Raw genomic sequence first — 17,092 nt, 5'->3', positions numbered from 1 at the left:
TACGTAGTACTTAATAATACTAGATTAGGAATGTCAAAAATACAGTGATAGAAACAAACAGAAAGCAAGTCTTTTGGACAGATGTTAGTACTGTCGAAGAAATTGTATTAATAATGACACAAGAAACTAAGAAAGCAAAAAAGAAGCAAATAAAAAAAGAAAAAACAAACCAAAAGAATGAGAAAAGTGAAGAAAATGTAAAAGAGGACACAAGTGAAAATATCAAGTTGTATGTGAAATAAAAATCAATCAATTAGTTTAAAACATTATTGAAAATACAATTTATTTCTGTAAAGTGCTAAATTTACAAATATTAGTTATTATGAGTAAAATGCTACGTCTTATTTATTAAAATTTTTAATGTAAATTGAACATAAATATTGTTGTATAGGTTAATATATTCAGACATTCTCATATTACGTTGTGATATGTTACTTTTTAATATACATATATTATTTCTATATTTTTTCTTATGTGATATATTTTATACAATTTACGTTATCTATAAAAGATTAATTTTACATAACTTTTCTCAAATGTATTTTACTAATTTGGTTATGATAAATTATTTTAAAAATATATGAATAAAATTTATAAGATTTATTATTTTGCAGAAAATATGGGCCCTCTGTAAGATTTCCTTATCAGAGGGTATGGTCTCGTTCTGCCCTAATATTTGCAGTATTATTCATAGTTTGGTACAGTAGTCGACAGGGTAAAGAAATTTATTTGGCTAAACAGAAAGAGATTTTATTAAGTCGTACTGTGAATGTTAGATGTTCGAGCGATTATGAAGCTGAAATAAGTACATATCCTGAATGTGTACCCGAAAGATGTGGAAGGATAGTTACAGATAAATTAGTGTCATCAACAGAAACTGATGTTTTGTTAAAAATGGCAGTAAATGGTTTGAATTTAGCTGGTTCTGATGGAGGTGCAAGTATTTTGGACCTTCATTCTGGTGCTCTGAGTAAAGGTCAAGGCTTTATAGATATTTACACTTTACCAGAAGCAAAAGAAATATTCAATAGTGCTGATTTTGCAATTTATAAGTATATAAATTCTTCATAGTTATTTAAAACAATATTATTTCCAATTTTGTAATTCCACAACATTTGCAGAGTAGCCAAGACTAAGATACAACATGCAGTAGCGCATAACTTTGGAATACCTTCAAACAAAATATTTTTAACAAAGCCTACGTTTTTTTCCCGAATGACTAATGTGTCTGCAAAAACGATACATGACGAATATTGGCATCCTCATGTTGATAAGGTGCATAAATTATTAAATAATTTATAATATTCTATTTTGAAATTTTTATTTTTATTATAGGAAACATATGAATTTTTCCACTATACTACTTTACTTTATCTGAACGATTTTGGAAGGGATTTTGAAGGAGGTCGATTTATGTTTGTCGATAAAAATAATGTAAAAACTGTAATAGAACCTCGTAAAGGTAAACGATGATTGCAAAGAAAAAATACTGTTAATAAGCGAGAAAAAATATTATTTCAAGTTTCTTTTATAGGTAGAGTATCTATGTTTACTTCAGGTAGTGAGAATTTACATGAAGTTGAAAGAGTACAATCAGGAACTCGATATGCGTTAACCATATCTTTTACGTGTGATCCAAATGCCGCAATTTCTGATCCAAATTATCGAATAAAATAGGAAAAGTAAGATCATTGTATAAGCAAAAAATATATATTCATTATAATTTTATATTAGAAATTTACCTATTTTAAAATATTCCTTCTAATAAAATATCTCATTCCAAAAGAAGTTTATATGTAACTATATACATATATTAGATATTTATTTAGATATGTGCGTGTAAATTGTTGAATTTATATCAACAAGAATTACTGAAATCGAATTTCAGAAGAATGTCCTTGAACTAATTAATTTTTTATATCCTTTATTTACTTATCAATATGATACAAGAACATACGACGAATGCACAATGTATACGCCTGGTGACAATTAAAATAACTATGAACATATACATATTTATTACTTAACAAACCAATCTCTTAATGCTAATGAAAAAATATAGTATAAATGGTTGCTTTTAACAAAGCATTAAGTATGTTATGTGCAATACATTTTTAATGTATATAAATATACATAGAATATATGTATATTGAATTTCATCACTGGAATGTCTCTGTTTTGTTACATTTATCCATATAGACTATAGATTATTCAAAAGTGTAAGAGTGGAAAAGATGTATAAGAGTTGTTTTATCGTTATTTTGTGTTTTAAGTGTTCTTTGTACATATTCTTTTCCTATTTAAAAGTATCACATGTTTTTAAGAAACCTAAATTTGAAATAATATTTGACACAATGAAATTTAATAAACCATCTTTGTGTATACATACTTTATACTATATGTTTAAGTAATAGTACTTGTCCACTATAAAACCATTACAAAAACCTATAGTAAGAATTCCTGAAATATACTATAAACTTATAATAATAGTAATTTGTATGTGCAAAATTACTATAAAAAAGGGACCACAAAATTATTCCTTTAACTTGGTACCTATTTTTCATTCCACAAATTGAAATATCTATGATTAGAAAATAAAGAAGTTGGCTATATAACTTAATAATACAGATGATATAAACAATGCATATACAGATTTGAAAGAAGAAACATTTGTACAAAAGTAACTTTACAGAAAATATGTAGGAATCATTAAATATTACATATTAAGTTTTGATGATCTCCATCAATATCAATGTACATTGAAAGTTCTCTGGAATGTACCTATGCAACTTTTTATGTACATTTAAGTAATGATATTAATATTATAGAAAATTCTTTGAGTTTAATAATTTCTTCATAATAAACTTCAAATAATTTTATAAATTGAGATGCATTTTTTACGATCCTAGAATATTCGCAATTTGTGATGCGCTCTTCCCTAATAAAATGCTCCTATGATTTCCGGGTAGTTCTATAACTTTTACTTTTTTGGAAATCTGTAAGAAGATTAAACATATTATAAGAATTTAAAAGACGAAACATATATACATCAATAAATTAATGTTTTATGTGTAAACGTAATAATTACCTCCGATAAACCATAGTCATTGTTTAGAGGAACAAAGCTATCTTTGGCTTTAAGTAATACCATTTCTCCATCATATTTTTCTGGTTTATAAAAGAAAGCCGCCTTCAATTTCTTGTAGAATAATAGAGCAGCACTCTTTAAATCTTCAGAGTCAAAATTTTTGTCGTCTATCAATTCGACCACTTTGTTTAATACAACCTCAGTTGTGTTTATATTTTTCAGTATTTCATATAACTAGGAAAAAGAGAAAATAGATAAAATAGAATATCTAATATATGGTAAAATTATGAAACAATGTATGTATGAAAATAAAAATACCTTAAGGAAAGTGATGTTGCTCCTGAACTGCCTGACAAAATACGCTAAACATTTTCGTAAACCATCTGTAATCGTTTCTGAATTTTCTTCGGTAGCACGCTTTACAAGTTCCACAGAATGTAATTTTATGAAATCCGGCGAGCCGTCGATGACAGTTAAGTTTGTCTTATGTCCAGCTTTCTGTAACTGAATAGCCATTTCCAGACCAATGCAAGATCCAAAGGAATATCCTATTATGTTATATGGTCCTTCAGTTTGAATCGCCTGCATTTTTCTCACATAGAAATTCGCTAATGCTGATACAGATTCTAATGGACAGTTTTCTGTACATTGGAAGCTCCAAGCAGGTCGATTCAATTCACTGGCCACAGTTTTGAATGGTGCAGCAACTCCTTCGATAGCGGGAACAAAGAATAATGGCTGCCCAGCCGAATTCGCTGTACTGAGTGGAACAATAATCTTGACAGGTACGATCTCCGTACCTTCAAATGAGAGGAAACCAGCAGCATCTTGCATGGTCTCCTCATCATCTGAATCAGCACCAGCATTTCCTGCTTCCGCCCCAGAAGTATTGTCTAATTTTACTAACTTGTCGAATGTTAAATTACGAATTTCAAGAGCAGATAATACTATATCGTAATTCCTTTCCATGGTTTGTTTAATTTCTGTTCCCATCAAGGAATCCATTCCAAGATCAGCCAAGCTAGTACTACCGTTAACAGATTCTAATGATTTAATCCCCAAAATATTGGCTACTGCCTGAACAACACTAACTTTATTTGAGCTTTCTACCGCGTTATCTTTATTTGCCGTAACAAGCGATGCCAGAATTGGATGTGGTTGTTGAAGGAATATGTCCATTGTATCGAGACAATTTTGTATACGCTGCGGCAAAGTACCACCAATTTCAGTATCATTAAAACCACCCAGTTTGTCTAAAATTAGACCAACATCACCAATGGCTCCCCATTGAATAGCAAGACCAGGTAAACCATTCGCTTGTCTTTGTTCCATCATCCTTTCCATAGCAGAATTTGCAAGACCATAATTAGTTTGACCTATGTTGCCTCTTCCACTTGTAACAGATGAGAACACAACAAAATAATCTAATGAGGAACATTCTCGCGATGCTATATCCAGATTCTTTGTTCCATTGACTTTAGGTGATGCTGATATTACAAAATCAGATTCAGTAAGGTTTTCAATCAGGCCGTCTCGCAAAACGGCAGCCAAATTGAATATACCACCAACCGGGGCTAATGCTTTACTTTCTTTTATAAGTTGTTTTGCTCCATCCAATGTTGCTACATCTGCCGTCGAAATTTTGATGTGTGCACCCATATTGCGCCAACGACGAATACATAATGCCTGGAAGCCTGTAGTTACTCCAGACCTCGATGTGAGGATTATATATTTCGCACCACGTAAAATCATCCAATATGCTAATTCCAAACCAAATCCACCAAGACCACCAACTAATATATACGACTTATCAGGATTCAAATATGTACGTGGAATAGCGGAAACTACTTTTTGCGGTGATTGTACAACTTTCTGCTTTTCCTCGTCTCGAATCTTCAATAGAACTTTACCAATATGTTTACCAGTAGCCATATATCTGAATGATTGTTCAATCTGTTGTTCTGAAAAGACCGTGGAAGGAAGTGGGCGAACAGCACCACTTTTTATTCCCTCACTGACAAGTCTTACAACTTCTTGTCTCTCTGGGCCATCATCTTCGCAGATCGCATCCAAAAGTATTCCATGGAAAGAAATGTTCTTCAAAAATACGGACATACCCAGAGGCGAATCATTCGACAAATCGAATTTTCCAATTTCAAGGAAACGACCACCCTGAGCAAGGCACCTGATACTAGCTTGTAATTTCTCTTCAGCTAATGAATTAAGCACTATGTCTACACCACGCCCGTTAGTTTCATTAAGTATCAGTTGCTCGAAACTAGTATCTCGAGAGTTGCCGATATTCCTATCTGTCAATACAGGAAACATTTTTTTCAAGAAGTCCCGTTTGTCTTGTGTTCCAACAGTGGTGAATACTTTGCATCCTGCGTGTAAGGCTATAGAGATACTCGCCTGTCCAACACCTCCACTACCAGCGTGAATCAGAACACTGTCACCGGGTTTCATGTGACCTCGAACGCAGAGAGCATAGTAACTGGTAGCATAAGCAACTGGAACGGTCGCTGCTTCTTCTAAAGACCACTTTTCAGGTACTTTCCACATGAAACCAGGATCAGCTACAACAGTGGTTGCCAAACCACGTGCTGGCACCATAGCCATAACTCGTTGACCCTTCGAGTCACGTCCAGAAAATTCGAGACCCAATATACAGTCTTGCGTAGCTAGATTTCCGGGAAGAGCATCTGGAGGCAGTTTCCCAGTTGCTAACATGATATCCCTGAAGTTTAATGGCGCGTAGTACACGGAGCATAACTCTGTATTTGGGAACTTTTCTAGTTGGTAATAGCTCAATGGACTTTCAATCCATCTTAAGCTGCTCAGGTCGCCTCTGTTCAAAGCGTTAATATATGCGTGTTCAACTTGAAGAGATGATTCATTTTGTTGATCTAATTCTATATGTTTGTAGCATCCCCATTGACCTCCCCTCAAAACATTAGCGAACATTTGTTTGTCCAGTTGTTCAGCATAAAATTTATCATTTAAGTTAAATTTGGGCATGTTCTTGTCTTGAATGAAAACGTAAGATGCTTTTGCACCACCATCTTCATTAAGTATACAATTCATAAATCCAACCATACCTATAAAAGATATCACATGTTATAAAAATTAAGATTATTTTAATAATTGATAGAAATTGTAATTTTGCCTGTTATGTTATAATTGTCTGTATATATTGCAAAAAACGTTCAATGACACTTACCAAATAATTCTTCACCCTGACAGACGAACAAAGGTCTCTGATTCTTAGCCACAACATTTTTCAAGGCTGCCTTAACACCTTCTATCCAAGAGAAATTCTTTTCCGTTAGTTGTATGATTATAGGATCCGGTTTTACTTCTTTCTTTTTGAGTAGAATGTAAGATTTTCCAGGAATGACCTGTTTTGCTACACACACCAAATCTGGATCTACCAAGTTAAAATTAGTTTGAGCTGTTTCTTCCAAAAGTATAAATCCTCCGTTCGTCACACTGTCTTTCAAATTTTTCAATACATTCAACGAATTGTCAGTTAATACATTGCTAGCTACTGCAATGTGCAAATCTTGACCAATTGGTTCTTTTTCCGCATTGCGTTTTACAATTTTTATACCTTGTTTTAAGCTGGCATATCTTTTACGCAAAACTGCAGTCAGTTGTAAATCCCCCTAAGAAAAATATCCAATAAGTCTTACTTTTTTAAACTGCAGTTGTAAAATACTTACATTTAATAGAGGTTCCCGAGAACACCATGTCTGTATATAGGGCAAGATTAGAGAATCCACAGGACGATCTCCAGACACTTCGGTTATTTTCAGTTTGATTCCTTTTATATTTTCATAGGCCGTTAGTAATAATATAGTAAGAGCATGGACTTTAGCCTTTTCTGGATCCTGCACTAATGGTTGAGAATTTTCATATGGTATGAACAAACATCTTTCAAGTTTAGGAGGTCGAATCTGTTGCTTCTTTGCAATCAAAGAGGCTTTCAGCTTTCTGATTTCAACACCGCCTGATTTAATAACACCAATATTTGGATAAGAATATATTGGAACACCTTCGTCTTTCTTATAATTTTCAACAAACTCTAAATGAGCAGTGGGATTGATGGCAACATATTGCACGCGAACTGGCACATATAGCCCTCTACAATCCTTTTCAAGGATGCTGAATTGAAGCATGGTATCCATGAAAGAAATCCAGTCATTCCAGAGAAGTCTACCAGAAACACCACCATTATGGACAATTTTAATTCCTTGGAAAATTCCAGTATAATTATATCCTCTGAGTCTGAGTTCTTTGTAAACGTCAGTTGTATTCAATTCCACGACAGTACTTTCATTTTTTACAATCGGAGCAGGTATATTTAATAACATTTTATCAACGTTTTCTGGTACAAAAACTGTTCCAGTTACTACCACAGATCCACTTTCACAAATCTCAAATTCTCCAGTGCCCAGGAATATATTGATCGAAAATTTCACAGTGCCATCCATTGGCATAATGGTAGCTCTTTGGAACTTTACATTTTCAAATGTAATTGGCAATTTCTCGAAATCTGTTCCACGCATTTTTGCGTAGGTTTTCCAAACAATCACTAGGTAACCAGTAGCAGGGAAAAGAATTCTTTCATCGATACAGTGACCAACTAGATAAGCATCTGTTTCTTTGGACAGATTCACTTCCACTATATTTTCACCAAAAGATGCGTTAGTTCCTGTAAAGTCAGCAAAATTCCATTCTGTAGAATGGTCCCATTTAACCAAGCTATTAATCATTGGTGTGCCACGTCCAACTGGATAATTAACTGGTGGATACAATTTAGACACTCTGGGTTGTCCTCCTGCTAAATATAACTTTCCTATATTTTCTAGGAAGAAATTCAGATTGTTTTCATGACCTCGTTTATGTAGCCCAATATTGGTCACAGTTGAGGGCAATGATCTGCGCAAGATTGCTTGCAGTAAACAATGTGGTGCAATTTCGATAACAATCGCATTTTCTGGAATATGACTTAGTGCTTGGTAAAATAGTACAGGCGATAATAGGTTATTCACGTGATAGGCAGCACTACTGAGTTGTGCCAATGGGGTACCCCAAGCTGATTCTGGTATTGATGTAGAAATCCACCTGGAAGTTCTCTGTTTCGGATTTGTTATAATTTTCTCCAACATAGTACGAAGCTTTTGACCCACTGGGGCTACATATTTGCTATGGAAAGCGACACCAGAGCTATTCACCAATTTTATAAAGATGTTATCTTTTTGCAGATCAACTGCCAATTTTTTGAGAGATTCAATTGGACCAGAAACTGTCACAGAGTCTGCTGAATTGTTGCAAGCTGGTGTTACGTCGGGTGGACATCGAGCTGCCGCTTCCTCCCAACTTAATCCTACAGCAGCCATTCCTCCTGGCTGTAAGTTTGAATCTTTGATTGTTTTTCCTCTCCAGTATGCAGCCAGAACCGTTTGTTCCGGAGTAAAAGTGCCATCTGCGTAGGCACATCCTAATTCGCCGACGGAGTGTCCAACAATACCATCAGGTTGAATACCCAAATACGTTAATACGTCCACAAGAGCAACTTGAATGGCTGCAATGGACACGAATGAGTGTAAAACATTTTCGTCAAAGGTTTCAGCTGTTCCATTTTGAATAAGATTCATTAGATCAATTCCTTCAGGTTTCAGAGCCTCAGCGCACCTTCGCAAACTTCTTTGGAATATGTCGATAGAGAGCAAATCTTTACCCATACCGGGCCATTGAGATCCCATGCCAGAGAATACAAACCAAATAGGACGCTTTTCATTGACATATGAATCAACGTCTCGAGTGTTGACATTTCCCATAATGGAATATCCTCGATAAAGATGACCTGCTATATTATTCGTGTGAATATCATGAAGCAAAGCAATGAACTCATCGTCTTTTTCGTGTTCCTTGGCTTTGTCCAGAAGTAAGTTCACAGCCTCTGATGTACGACCAGATGCGGTAACTAGTTTGGGTACTTTATTGTCTAAAACTGGCGACAACTTTGGTTTAGGATTGCTACGAAGAAGAATGTGAGCGTTAGCTCCGCCAAAACCGAACGAATTCACCGCTACGAGTCCACCTTTCCATGGCATGTTCTTATCAACAACTTGTATACTTCCGTCGCTCAATGCTGGTATGTCTGTATTCGGACTCTTGAAATGTAGATTACCAGGGATTACACCTGCTTCCATGGCAATTAACAATTTTGCCATAGAACATACTCCACTGGCAGGTTCTGCATGTCCCATGTTAGATTTAACTGAACCAAGCAATAGAGGACCTTTTCTACCTTTGCAGAACAGATTTGCAATCGAATTGATTTCTTGTGGGTCCCCGACTTTGGTTCCCGTTCCGTGAGCTTCAACGTAAGCGACGTCTGCAGGATTAACACCTACTTCCGCGTAAACTTCACGCATCAATTTATTCTGCATGTCTCCACTGGGAAAAGTGATTCCTTGCGCTTTGTTACCGTCGGTGTTGGTCTTAGCATGTAAAACAGTGGCATACACTCTGCGTGCATCCCTTGCTTTTTGCAAAAGAAGAACCGAGACAGCCTCTGATCTAACATATCCTTTGCCATCGGTATCGAACGCTTTACACGCACCGTCCGGAGATAACATGCCTAACCGATGAAACTGAAGAGAACTGGTAGGTTTTAGAAGAAGATTACAACCACCGACTATAGCTGCGTCGCATTCACCTGAACGAATTGATACAATTGCTTGGTGCATGGCATATAAAGACGAAGAACACGCGGTGTCTACTGCATAACTAGGACCGTTGAAGTCGAATGTATATGAAATCCTGTTTGGAAACATAGCTCTGCAGCATCCCGTTAATCCGTATCCTGTAGACATATTTAAATCATTATTTTATTATTGTTACTATTACTATTAAGTTATTAATATATTATTGCCAGAAATATTAAGTTTACCAACCGTTAATTTCATCCGGATCTTTAGACCAAAATTCATCTGATTCTGACGACGAGACACCAATGAATACGCCAGTTTTGGATCCCCTAATATCATTTGGATTGATACCAGCATCTACAATTGCTTCATAAACTACTTCTAACAGAAGACGTAATTGTGGATCCATTACATGAGCCTGTTTGGCGTGAACACCAAAGAAGGTAGCGTCAAACGATTTGAGATCCTTCAGTTTACCAGATCTCTTAGGTAGACCAAAGAGACCGGCAGGCCAACGACGTTCATCATCTGTGATCATGTCGATACCTTCGAATAAGTTTTTCTTAAATTCTTCGATGTCTAAGGATTCCGGGAAACGGCCTAGAGAAATGTGAAAAAAATTATAAATATTAAATCGTAAGTAAAATTATATAATTCGAGATGTATTTATATATATGGCGATGGAATTACTCACCTGAGAAACCGCTAATGACAATTTCGTTATTTACATCGTATGCGTTAGTATTGCTGTTCAACATAGTTGGTTCTCTCACAATGGGAGTATTTGCACTTTCAAATTGAGCTGGCATTGTGACAAATATGATATGATCAACTTTTCCTTCGTGTATTCTTTATTTTTACAGAATTTAATAGACGTATGGAGCCTAGTGGACTGTAAGCTGAAAATTAGAAATAAAAATATGATACTTATTAAAAAAATTATATTTGAAATATTATAGAATACTCTTTTAATCGATTCACGTAACAGAATAAATTTATCGATATTTATGTAACATTTTTTTCTAATTTAATATATTAAGAAATTCTATAAAAAAAAAAAAAAAAAAAAAAAAAAAAAAAAAAAAAAAAAAAAAAAAAAAAGGAGCGATTATATAAAAATACCGATTAAGGAGTATTATTTTGTTAATTAAAACCGAAATTCTATAAATGTAGGACAGCAATAACCAGTTGTCTTATTAAATACTTCAGACGTCTCAGCAATTGTATTAGATTATTGTAGTATCTCCTCTGCGACATGCGATTAATTGAGTGATTTCAATTGGATTCACTCCCGGATAAATCAGTTTAGTAGTGACTATGTGCGCAAGATGCAACATCGCTTGCCCGGTGTTACCAACGTACTTAACCTTTGTTTTTTATATACATATTTGATACTTATTTAATATTTATTAAATTCATGTTCAAAAATAATACACAACTATTTTTTATACCCATGTGTAAAGCATACATTCTTGATATACGAGACTATTTATGTAACTATTCAAAAAAATGAATATAAAAGACAAATATCTCTTTGTTGTTCTATATTTCCAATATGCTAATAAATATTTAATGCCAATTCCGTTCAAATGTCAAGACTGAATGCATAAAATGCGAAACGGTCGAAATTAACATTTCCCTATCTTCATGTAATTATCATTTTCCTATCTTCATGTAATTATCCGAGTAGCTTTCGATTGAAACGTAATAGTAGAACACGTGATACAGCGATGACCTGACCCCAACGTTGAGATGCGATATAAATTATATCATCACGTGTTATAAACTGTTACATCATAATTTGTTAACATATTTTATGTGATAAAATTTTTTGACTCTACATGTCATTTATGTATGATTGATTATGTATAATTACGATCATATCATACGATGTTTGATTTCCTCTATCACCTTGATCCGTAATATGTATTAAACAAATACTGAACCGATTTATGAAGATTTACGATTAAAAAGGTCGTACGATACACGAAATATGTTTCTCACGAGAACGCTTAATTACAGTCAAATTAAAAAATTAACACGTTTTACGTTGTTCAATATCTTTTATTGCACAATTGGTATTTGTCACGATATAAATTATATTTTCATAATTCCTAAATTTATGACATTCCTCTTATACAGTAAGTTGAAATAATATAACAATTCGAATGCTCAACAATATATATGTACATATTTTTACAAACAATGAAAATTCATTATGGTACTTTTAAAAATGTACATATAGTTATTTATTTGATAATATATAAAATGATAACGATAATATATGTAAAAATATATACGATATTACTGGGTTACTGTTTAGTTAATCCTACACTTAATAAATATGTATCTATCTATAGATAATGTATGTTATTGAGAATATTGTGAATTGATTATGTAAGTCATGAAGTTTCAGTGAAACGATATCTGATAGATATAGGACAGAAACATTTCAGGTACATATATGTATATGAATATATTCTTGTGTAAATAACGTATTATGATGACTGTACTTGAATTAATTAATAAATTTTTCATTTAAATGCCTAATTTACATTTAAAAAAATTGTTACAGAGGCGCGAACATAAATATATGTAACTTTTATTTCTTTTTTTTTTTCCTATAAATTATACGCTGATGTAATATTTCACAAGAACTTGAATTTATAATTCTTGAAAAATAACTGAAATTCTTTTGAGATTAATATCATGTTACGAATCATTGAACGAAAAACATTTATAATCATCTACTTTCAAATTTATCTCTAGAATATTTATTTTATTTGCTTCTAGGCATTAATTGCGTATTACATAAGTGCTTTTGGCCCCCGCGTCAGTGGTCACATATCAGAATTCGTATATTTTTATATTTCTAATCAATAACTTGGTATCACCTGATCTTAGAAACTTGTAATAATTCATCATCTTTTTCTTTTATTTATGTTTTATTTTCACGAAATTCAATATCTCTAAAGTTGGCAATGTAATATATATCAAGAAAATATGATTTATGATTTCACTTTGTTCTTGATGGACATGTGAAGAAAAGTGTCTTATGAATTCAAATCGTGCCGGAAAATAAATATCACTAGCCTTCAAAATATGCAAACCTTATGTGAATGTTGAATGTGCAATTTCTTTAAATTAGAAAACATGTTGATCCAGTTTTTATTTTGTTATTTACCGGTACGATAAAAGATATTGGTTAAATAAAATTTCTTTGAAATCATAAACAGTTATAGTAAAAAAAGTCATAGATTATTTAAAGTAATAAAGTAGAAATTTACCTGATAAAAAATTTGAATAAAGATTCTAGCTTGCCTTATAAATATTAAATATATGATGCAAATGTTAAATAACCGAATAATTCGCGTCATACAAAACTCTTCACGTCATTAAATACATATTGAACACATTTAGTGGTATTTAAATGAATTACGTAAATTAAAATCATTAAAACAACATTTGGTGAATATTAGGGGAATTATTGAACTATTTCTACTTGATCTTATATCTGATGCTGTGTTTTGCTTTATTGTTACATGTACTATCGTTCACAAAAGTCTACATATATGTACACCTATCGAATTTTGTATATGTCACTTACCAAAGAAACTAAATTTTTATTAATGTATTCATAAAAGAAATTAAAAAATTAAAACATTAACTAAAAAATTTCATGGGATAAAATCACGTCGAAAAATTACAAAATCATACATTTTTGCAACGCCAAAGAGATAGTAGCATATTATTATTGATGCTGAGAAAATCTACAAGACATTAATATAATATTAATGTCTACAATTTTTATGATTTTATGTAAAATTTCAAATGTATGTAATTTTTGTAGCTTCTATTGTTTTAGTTCTTTTAAAAGCGATTAAACTGTGTTACATTTTAACAATATGTATATGTTTCAATGTGTTAACAAAATTCGTGCAGTTAAAATTTTTAGTATAATATTTAAAATTTAAAAGATATATATGTAAATAAACTTTGTTATTAATTGTGTATATCTTTACTTAAATACATAATAAGACATAGATAGATAGTGCAAAGAATAATATATTTAATTATCACTAATTAATATTAATAATGTTACGAAAGAATAGAATATATCGTGCTACACGCTGGTCTCAAATAATTTTATCGCGTAAAAGAATATGATTAGGTAAAAACGTAAAAACTGATCGCTCAGCATTAGCGCTTTACATGAATTGGTCACGTGTTGTGCTACGCAGGTGATTGCAAACTGTAGAATCAAAATACTTGTTTCAGTTATTGTAGCGAATCGAATTTTGTATACTTTTATGTAAACAAATTTCTTTAAGCTTATTCGTTACTCATTAATAACTATATAAAATTATTTAAAATATCGAATATTTGATAAATATATTTTTAATTAAACACATACTGTTTTAAAGCAGCCATGACAATGTTACTGAAAAAATTACTGATATTTTTTAAACGGACACTCAATTTCTATCTTCTTTATAAGAAAAAAAATTTCTTTTTCTGTACCAAACATGAGTAACTTGAATCATTTATCAGTCATGAGTTTGACAACACGTACAAAAGCTACTAAGAATCACTTCATATTTTTTGGAAATGAATTTAAAACAAACGAACGTAAGAAATGAATTGAAATGTTACAATACAAATTTTATAATAAAGAAATAGAACATTTACTAGGACAACAGATGATTTTTTGTTTATTACTGTGGCATGTACAAAAACACCGCATTATTTATGTCTAACATAGTACTATTCGGTCGTTAGATACGTGTAAGATACAATAGTAAGAACTTGTACAAGTAGACTTGACATTGACGTAAGATAAAACATGTTATTCGCATCAACATTCGTGTAAGTATAACTAGGTTCTGTTCACGTGAAAGAATATACAAGTTAAAATATAATATTATAATGAATATAATAATAATATATATAATAAAATAAAATATATCAGAAAAAGATATAATCTGTCAGATATGATACGAATGATATCGCAATAGACATATACTGTATAGAGATAATGCCAAAAGAACAAATAAATTAAATTAATAGTTAGTTCTCCGTATAAACCTCTTTGTTATTGATATTATTTCAAATAGAAACTTCACGCGTAATCGTAATTTATCAGGTAAAATCTAACCGCGATTAGATTTGTTATGAGTGATATTGCGAAAAATATAAGAACCGAAGATTCCATAGAAAATGAGAAAATGAACAGCTAGTCATACAATTAATTTTTAAGACTCTAAATAATATGAATTTTAATAGTTGATTGAACTACAGAACCCAAACAAATTTAATGCACCTATTATTGCTGTTTAATTCGTGGTATAAAATTTATACAATTGTTACGATATTACAAAAGTGATTATTTTATGTTTCTACGAATGAAAGGTTGTATTTCTGTTACGCTTGTATGACTAAACAGTTCATATAGAAATGATAACAGTTCAAGTGAACCAGATATACTAACGGATTTTTATATCCTGACATCATAATGATACCTTTAAATGTAAAGAATTAAACATCGAATAATATATGATCAATAAGTTGATTAATTTTCTACTATGTTTTTAAAAATGTAGGAGATAATGTATCTATCATAATAATTCGAATAATATTGCTAATAAGTCAATAGTATTTTGATAAGTTTATCAATGAAAAAACATTGGATATTTAAAATTATTATACTTTGACATCGTAATGATACTTTTATAATTGAAATATTTAATTTCCAACATAATCAATAAGTTGATCAATTTTCTATAATGTTTCCAAAAATATATATAATTTCATATATAATCACAGTCATTTAAATAACATTAACAAATTGATAATATTTTAGTAAATTGATCAGTGGCAAAATGATAATTTTAATTGAAAATAAAACAACACTTACCTCGCACATGGGTATAATCCTGACAAATGTTGTGAATTCTGTTCCTTTCCCAAAAAGCCTGCGTACTCGACTATTGTACACCACCGACTTGGTATAATAAATAATGTAGATCTTGACGAGCAACTTGTAATAAAGGGAATGAAGAGACTATGGAATGTGTAATGATATTTAACTACAGAAATGGCCCTAGCTGTTTAGTAATATTTTTTAGAAACGCGACGTGCGATTTTCCTATCAATATAACCAGTACAAGTCCAGTGTGCACGTCGCAGAAAACTGGCTAGCGTCTAGCCCGTGAGCATCTCGTTATTATTGAATTGGACAGACCTTATGGTCTGACATCAGACCATATGGTGTCGACCAATAGGAATTCACGTTTCCGGTACGCACGCGCATGAGAATGGACCAGCGTTCCGTCTTCCGTTACGAATATTCCGTTTTTTCCCTGATTTATATTTATCCTTGCGACTAATACAACACTTCGTTTTATATCTTAAAATTCGATTGATTGGATACATGCTTAATGTTCATGGGTTGTCACATGTTAACTTTGTCGCGTTTTTATTTTATATAATACTAATATTATCATTGCCGATAACTGGCACAGAATTGTTGCCGGTATACACAGTCAAGATCGATATCCTAGTGCAGTAACGTAATCGGCGGATTTTCAAAACATTTATAAATATTACGGTCCGTTTACCTCCTCCTATTATCATTTTTTCCCGAAATATATATATATATATATATATATATACGTATATATTGTGTAGTTTATATATAATATAATGCATATATAATGCAAATTGTGAGAAAGATTCGTGAAGGTCATTACGTGTACTGTTTGAAATGGTTAGAATTTTATCAAACCAGGAACGCTAAAAAAACATTTATTCCTCGCATTTATTTTCATCTTATGATAATTAATAATAAAATGCCATTTAATTTTCTAACTTTTGCTATGGAACTATTGATCTTATATAATATATTAGTATTTTAACAGATAAGAGATGATTATCCAACTTTCGTTTCATGAAATAGTAAATTATTCTCATTGAAAGAAAATTACATAAATTATAATATTAATGAGTTATGACTCATAATAAATACGCATGTTATATTGTTTTTTTTATAACTAAAAAATATCATCTACTTAACACAAACCTATTTTCAAATAAAGTTAGATTCATATGTTTAATAATTAGTATATCGTGTTTAATTTTTTATTAATAAATGAAGAAATGATAAAATCTTACGTGATATGATTTCATAAGATCATAGTCGAAATAAGACTTTTATTACGTATTTTGATAGGAAAATGTGAGGTAAGATGTGTGCCCCTTCTTGCCCTTTATTGATAACTCTTTGAAG

At 31.8% G+C, this 17,092-nt stretch overlaps 3 protein-coding genes across 3 annotated transcripts in view; 1 reads left to right on the top strand and 2 right to left on the bottom strand.

Annotated features, from left to right (window-relative positions):
• LOC132905997 (2-oxoglutarate and iron-dependent oxygenase domain-containing protein 3-like) lies at positions 1-1,728 on the top strand. Its single transcript, XM_060957810.1, has 5 exons — positions 1-229; positions 615-1,052; positions 1,122-1,275; positions 1,336-1,462; positions 1,535-1,728. The coding sequence occupies exons 1-5, from the start codon at positions 114-116 to the stop codon at positions 1,675-1,677; spliced, it is 978 nt and encodes a 325-aa protein (XP_060813793.1). The 5' UTR covers positions 1-113; the 3' UTR covers positions 1,678-1,728.
• The window catches only part of LOC132905995 (DNA/RNA-binding protein KIN17), an 89,151-nt gene that overhangs the window by 71,562 nt on the left and 497 nt on the right, over positions 1-17,092 (bottom strand). The gene's annotated exons all lie outside the window — the stretch shown is intronic.
• Positions 1,908-16,210, bottom strand: LOC132905990 (fatty acid synthase). Its single transcript, XM_060957800.1, has 8 exons — positions 15,722-16,210; positions 10,502-10,706; positions 10,054-10,407; positions 6,811-9,962; positions 6,309-6,753; positions 3,407-6,186; positions 3,089-3,322; positions 1,908-2,996 (listed from the first exon to the last, which is right to left on the bottom strand). Exons 2-8 carry the CDS (start codon positions 10,614-10,616, stop codon positions 2,898-2,900), a joined length of 7,179 nt encoding a protein of 2,392 aa, XP_060813783.1. The 5' UTR covers positions 10,617-10,706; positions 15,722-16,210; the 3' UTR covers positions 1,908-2,897.

The sequence above is a fragment of the Bombus pascuorum genome, chromosome 4 (genome assembly GCF_905332965.1).
Source record: "Bombus pascuorum chromosome 4, iyBomPasc1.1, whole genome shotgun sequence".
NCBI classification, from domain to species: Eukaryota; Metazoa; Arthropoda; class Insecta; order Hymenoptera; family Apidae; genus Bombus; species Bombus pascuorum.
Note: the sequence above shows the minus strand (reverse complement) of the source record. Positions and strands in the feature narration are given on the sequence as shown.

What these genes read in the sequence shown, in the direction of transcription:
- LOC132905997 (XM_060957810.1), top strand. Translation starts at nt 114, where the DNA reads ATGACACAAGAAACTAAGAAAGCAAAAAAGAAGCAAATAAAAAAAGAA. An exon ending in ACAAGTGAAAATATCAAGTT is followed by an intron (nt 230 to 614) that starts GTATGTGAAATA and finishes ATTATTTTGCAG; the next exon opens with AAAATATGGGCCCTCTGTAA. An exon ending in GGCATCCTCATGTTGATAAG is followed by an intron (nt 1,276 to 1,335) that starts GTGCATAAATTA and finishes TTTTTATTATAG; the next exon opens with GAAACATATGAATTTTTCCA.
- LOC132905990 (XM_060957800.1), bottom strand. Translation starts at nt 10,616, where the DNA reads ATGCCAGCTCAATTTGAAAGTGCAAATACTCCCATTGTGAGAGAACCA. An exon ending in TGTCATTAGCGGTTTCTCAG is followed by an intron (nt 10,408 to 10,501) that starts GTGAGTAATTCC and finishes ACATTTCTCTAG; the next exon opens with GCCGTTTCCCGGAATCCTTA. An exon ending in GCAACATCACTTTCCTTAAG is followed by an intron (nt 3,323 to 3,406) that starts GTATTTTTATTT and finishes TCTTTTTCCTAG; the next exon opens with TTATATGAAATACTGAAAAA.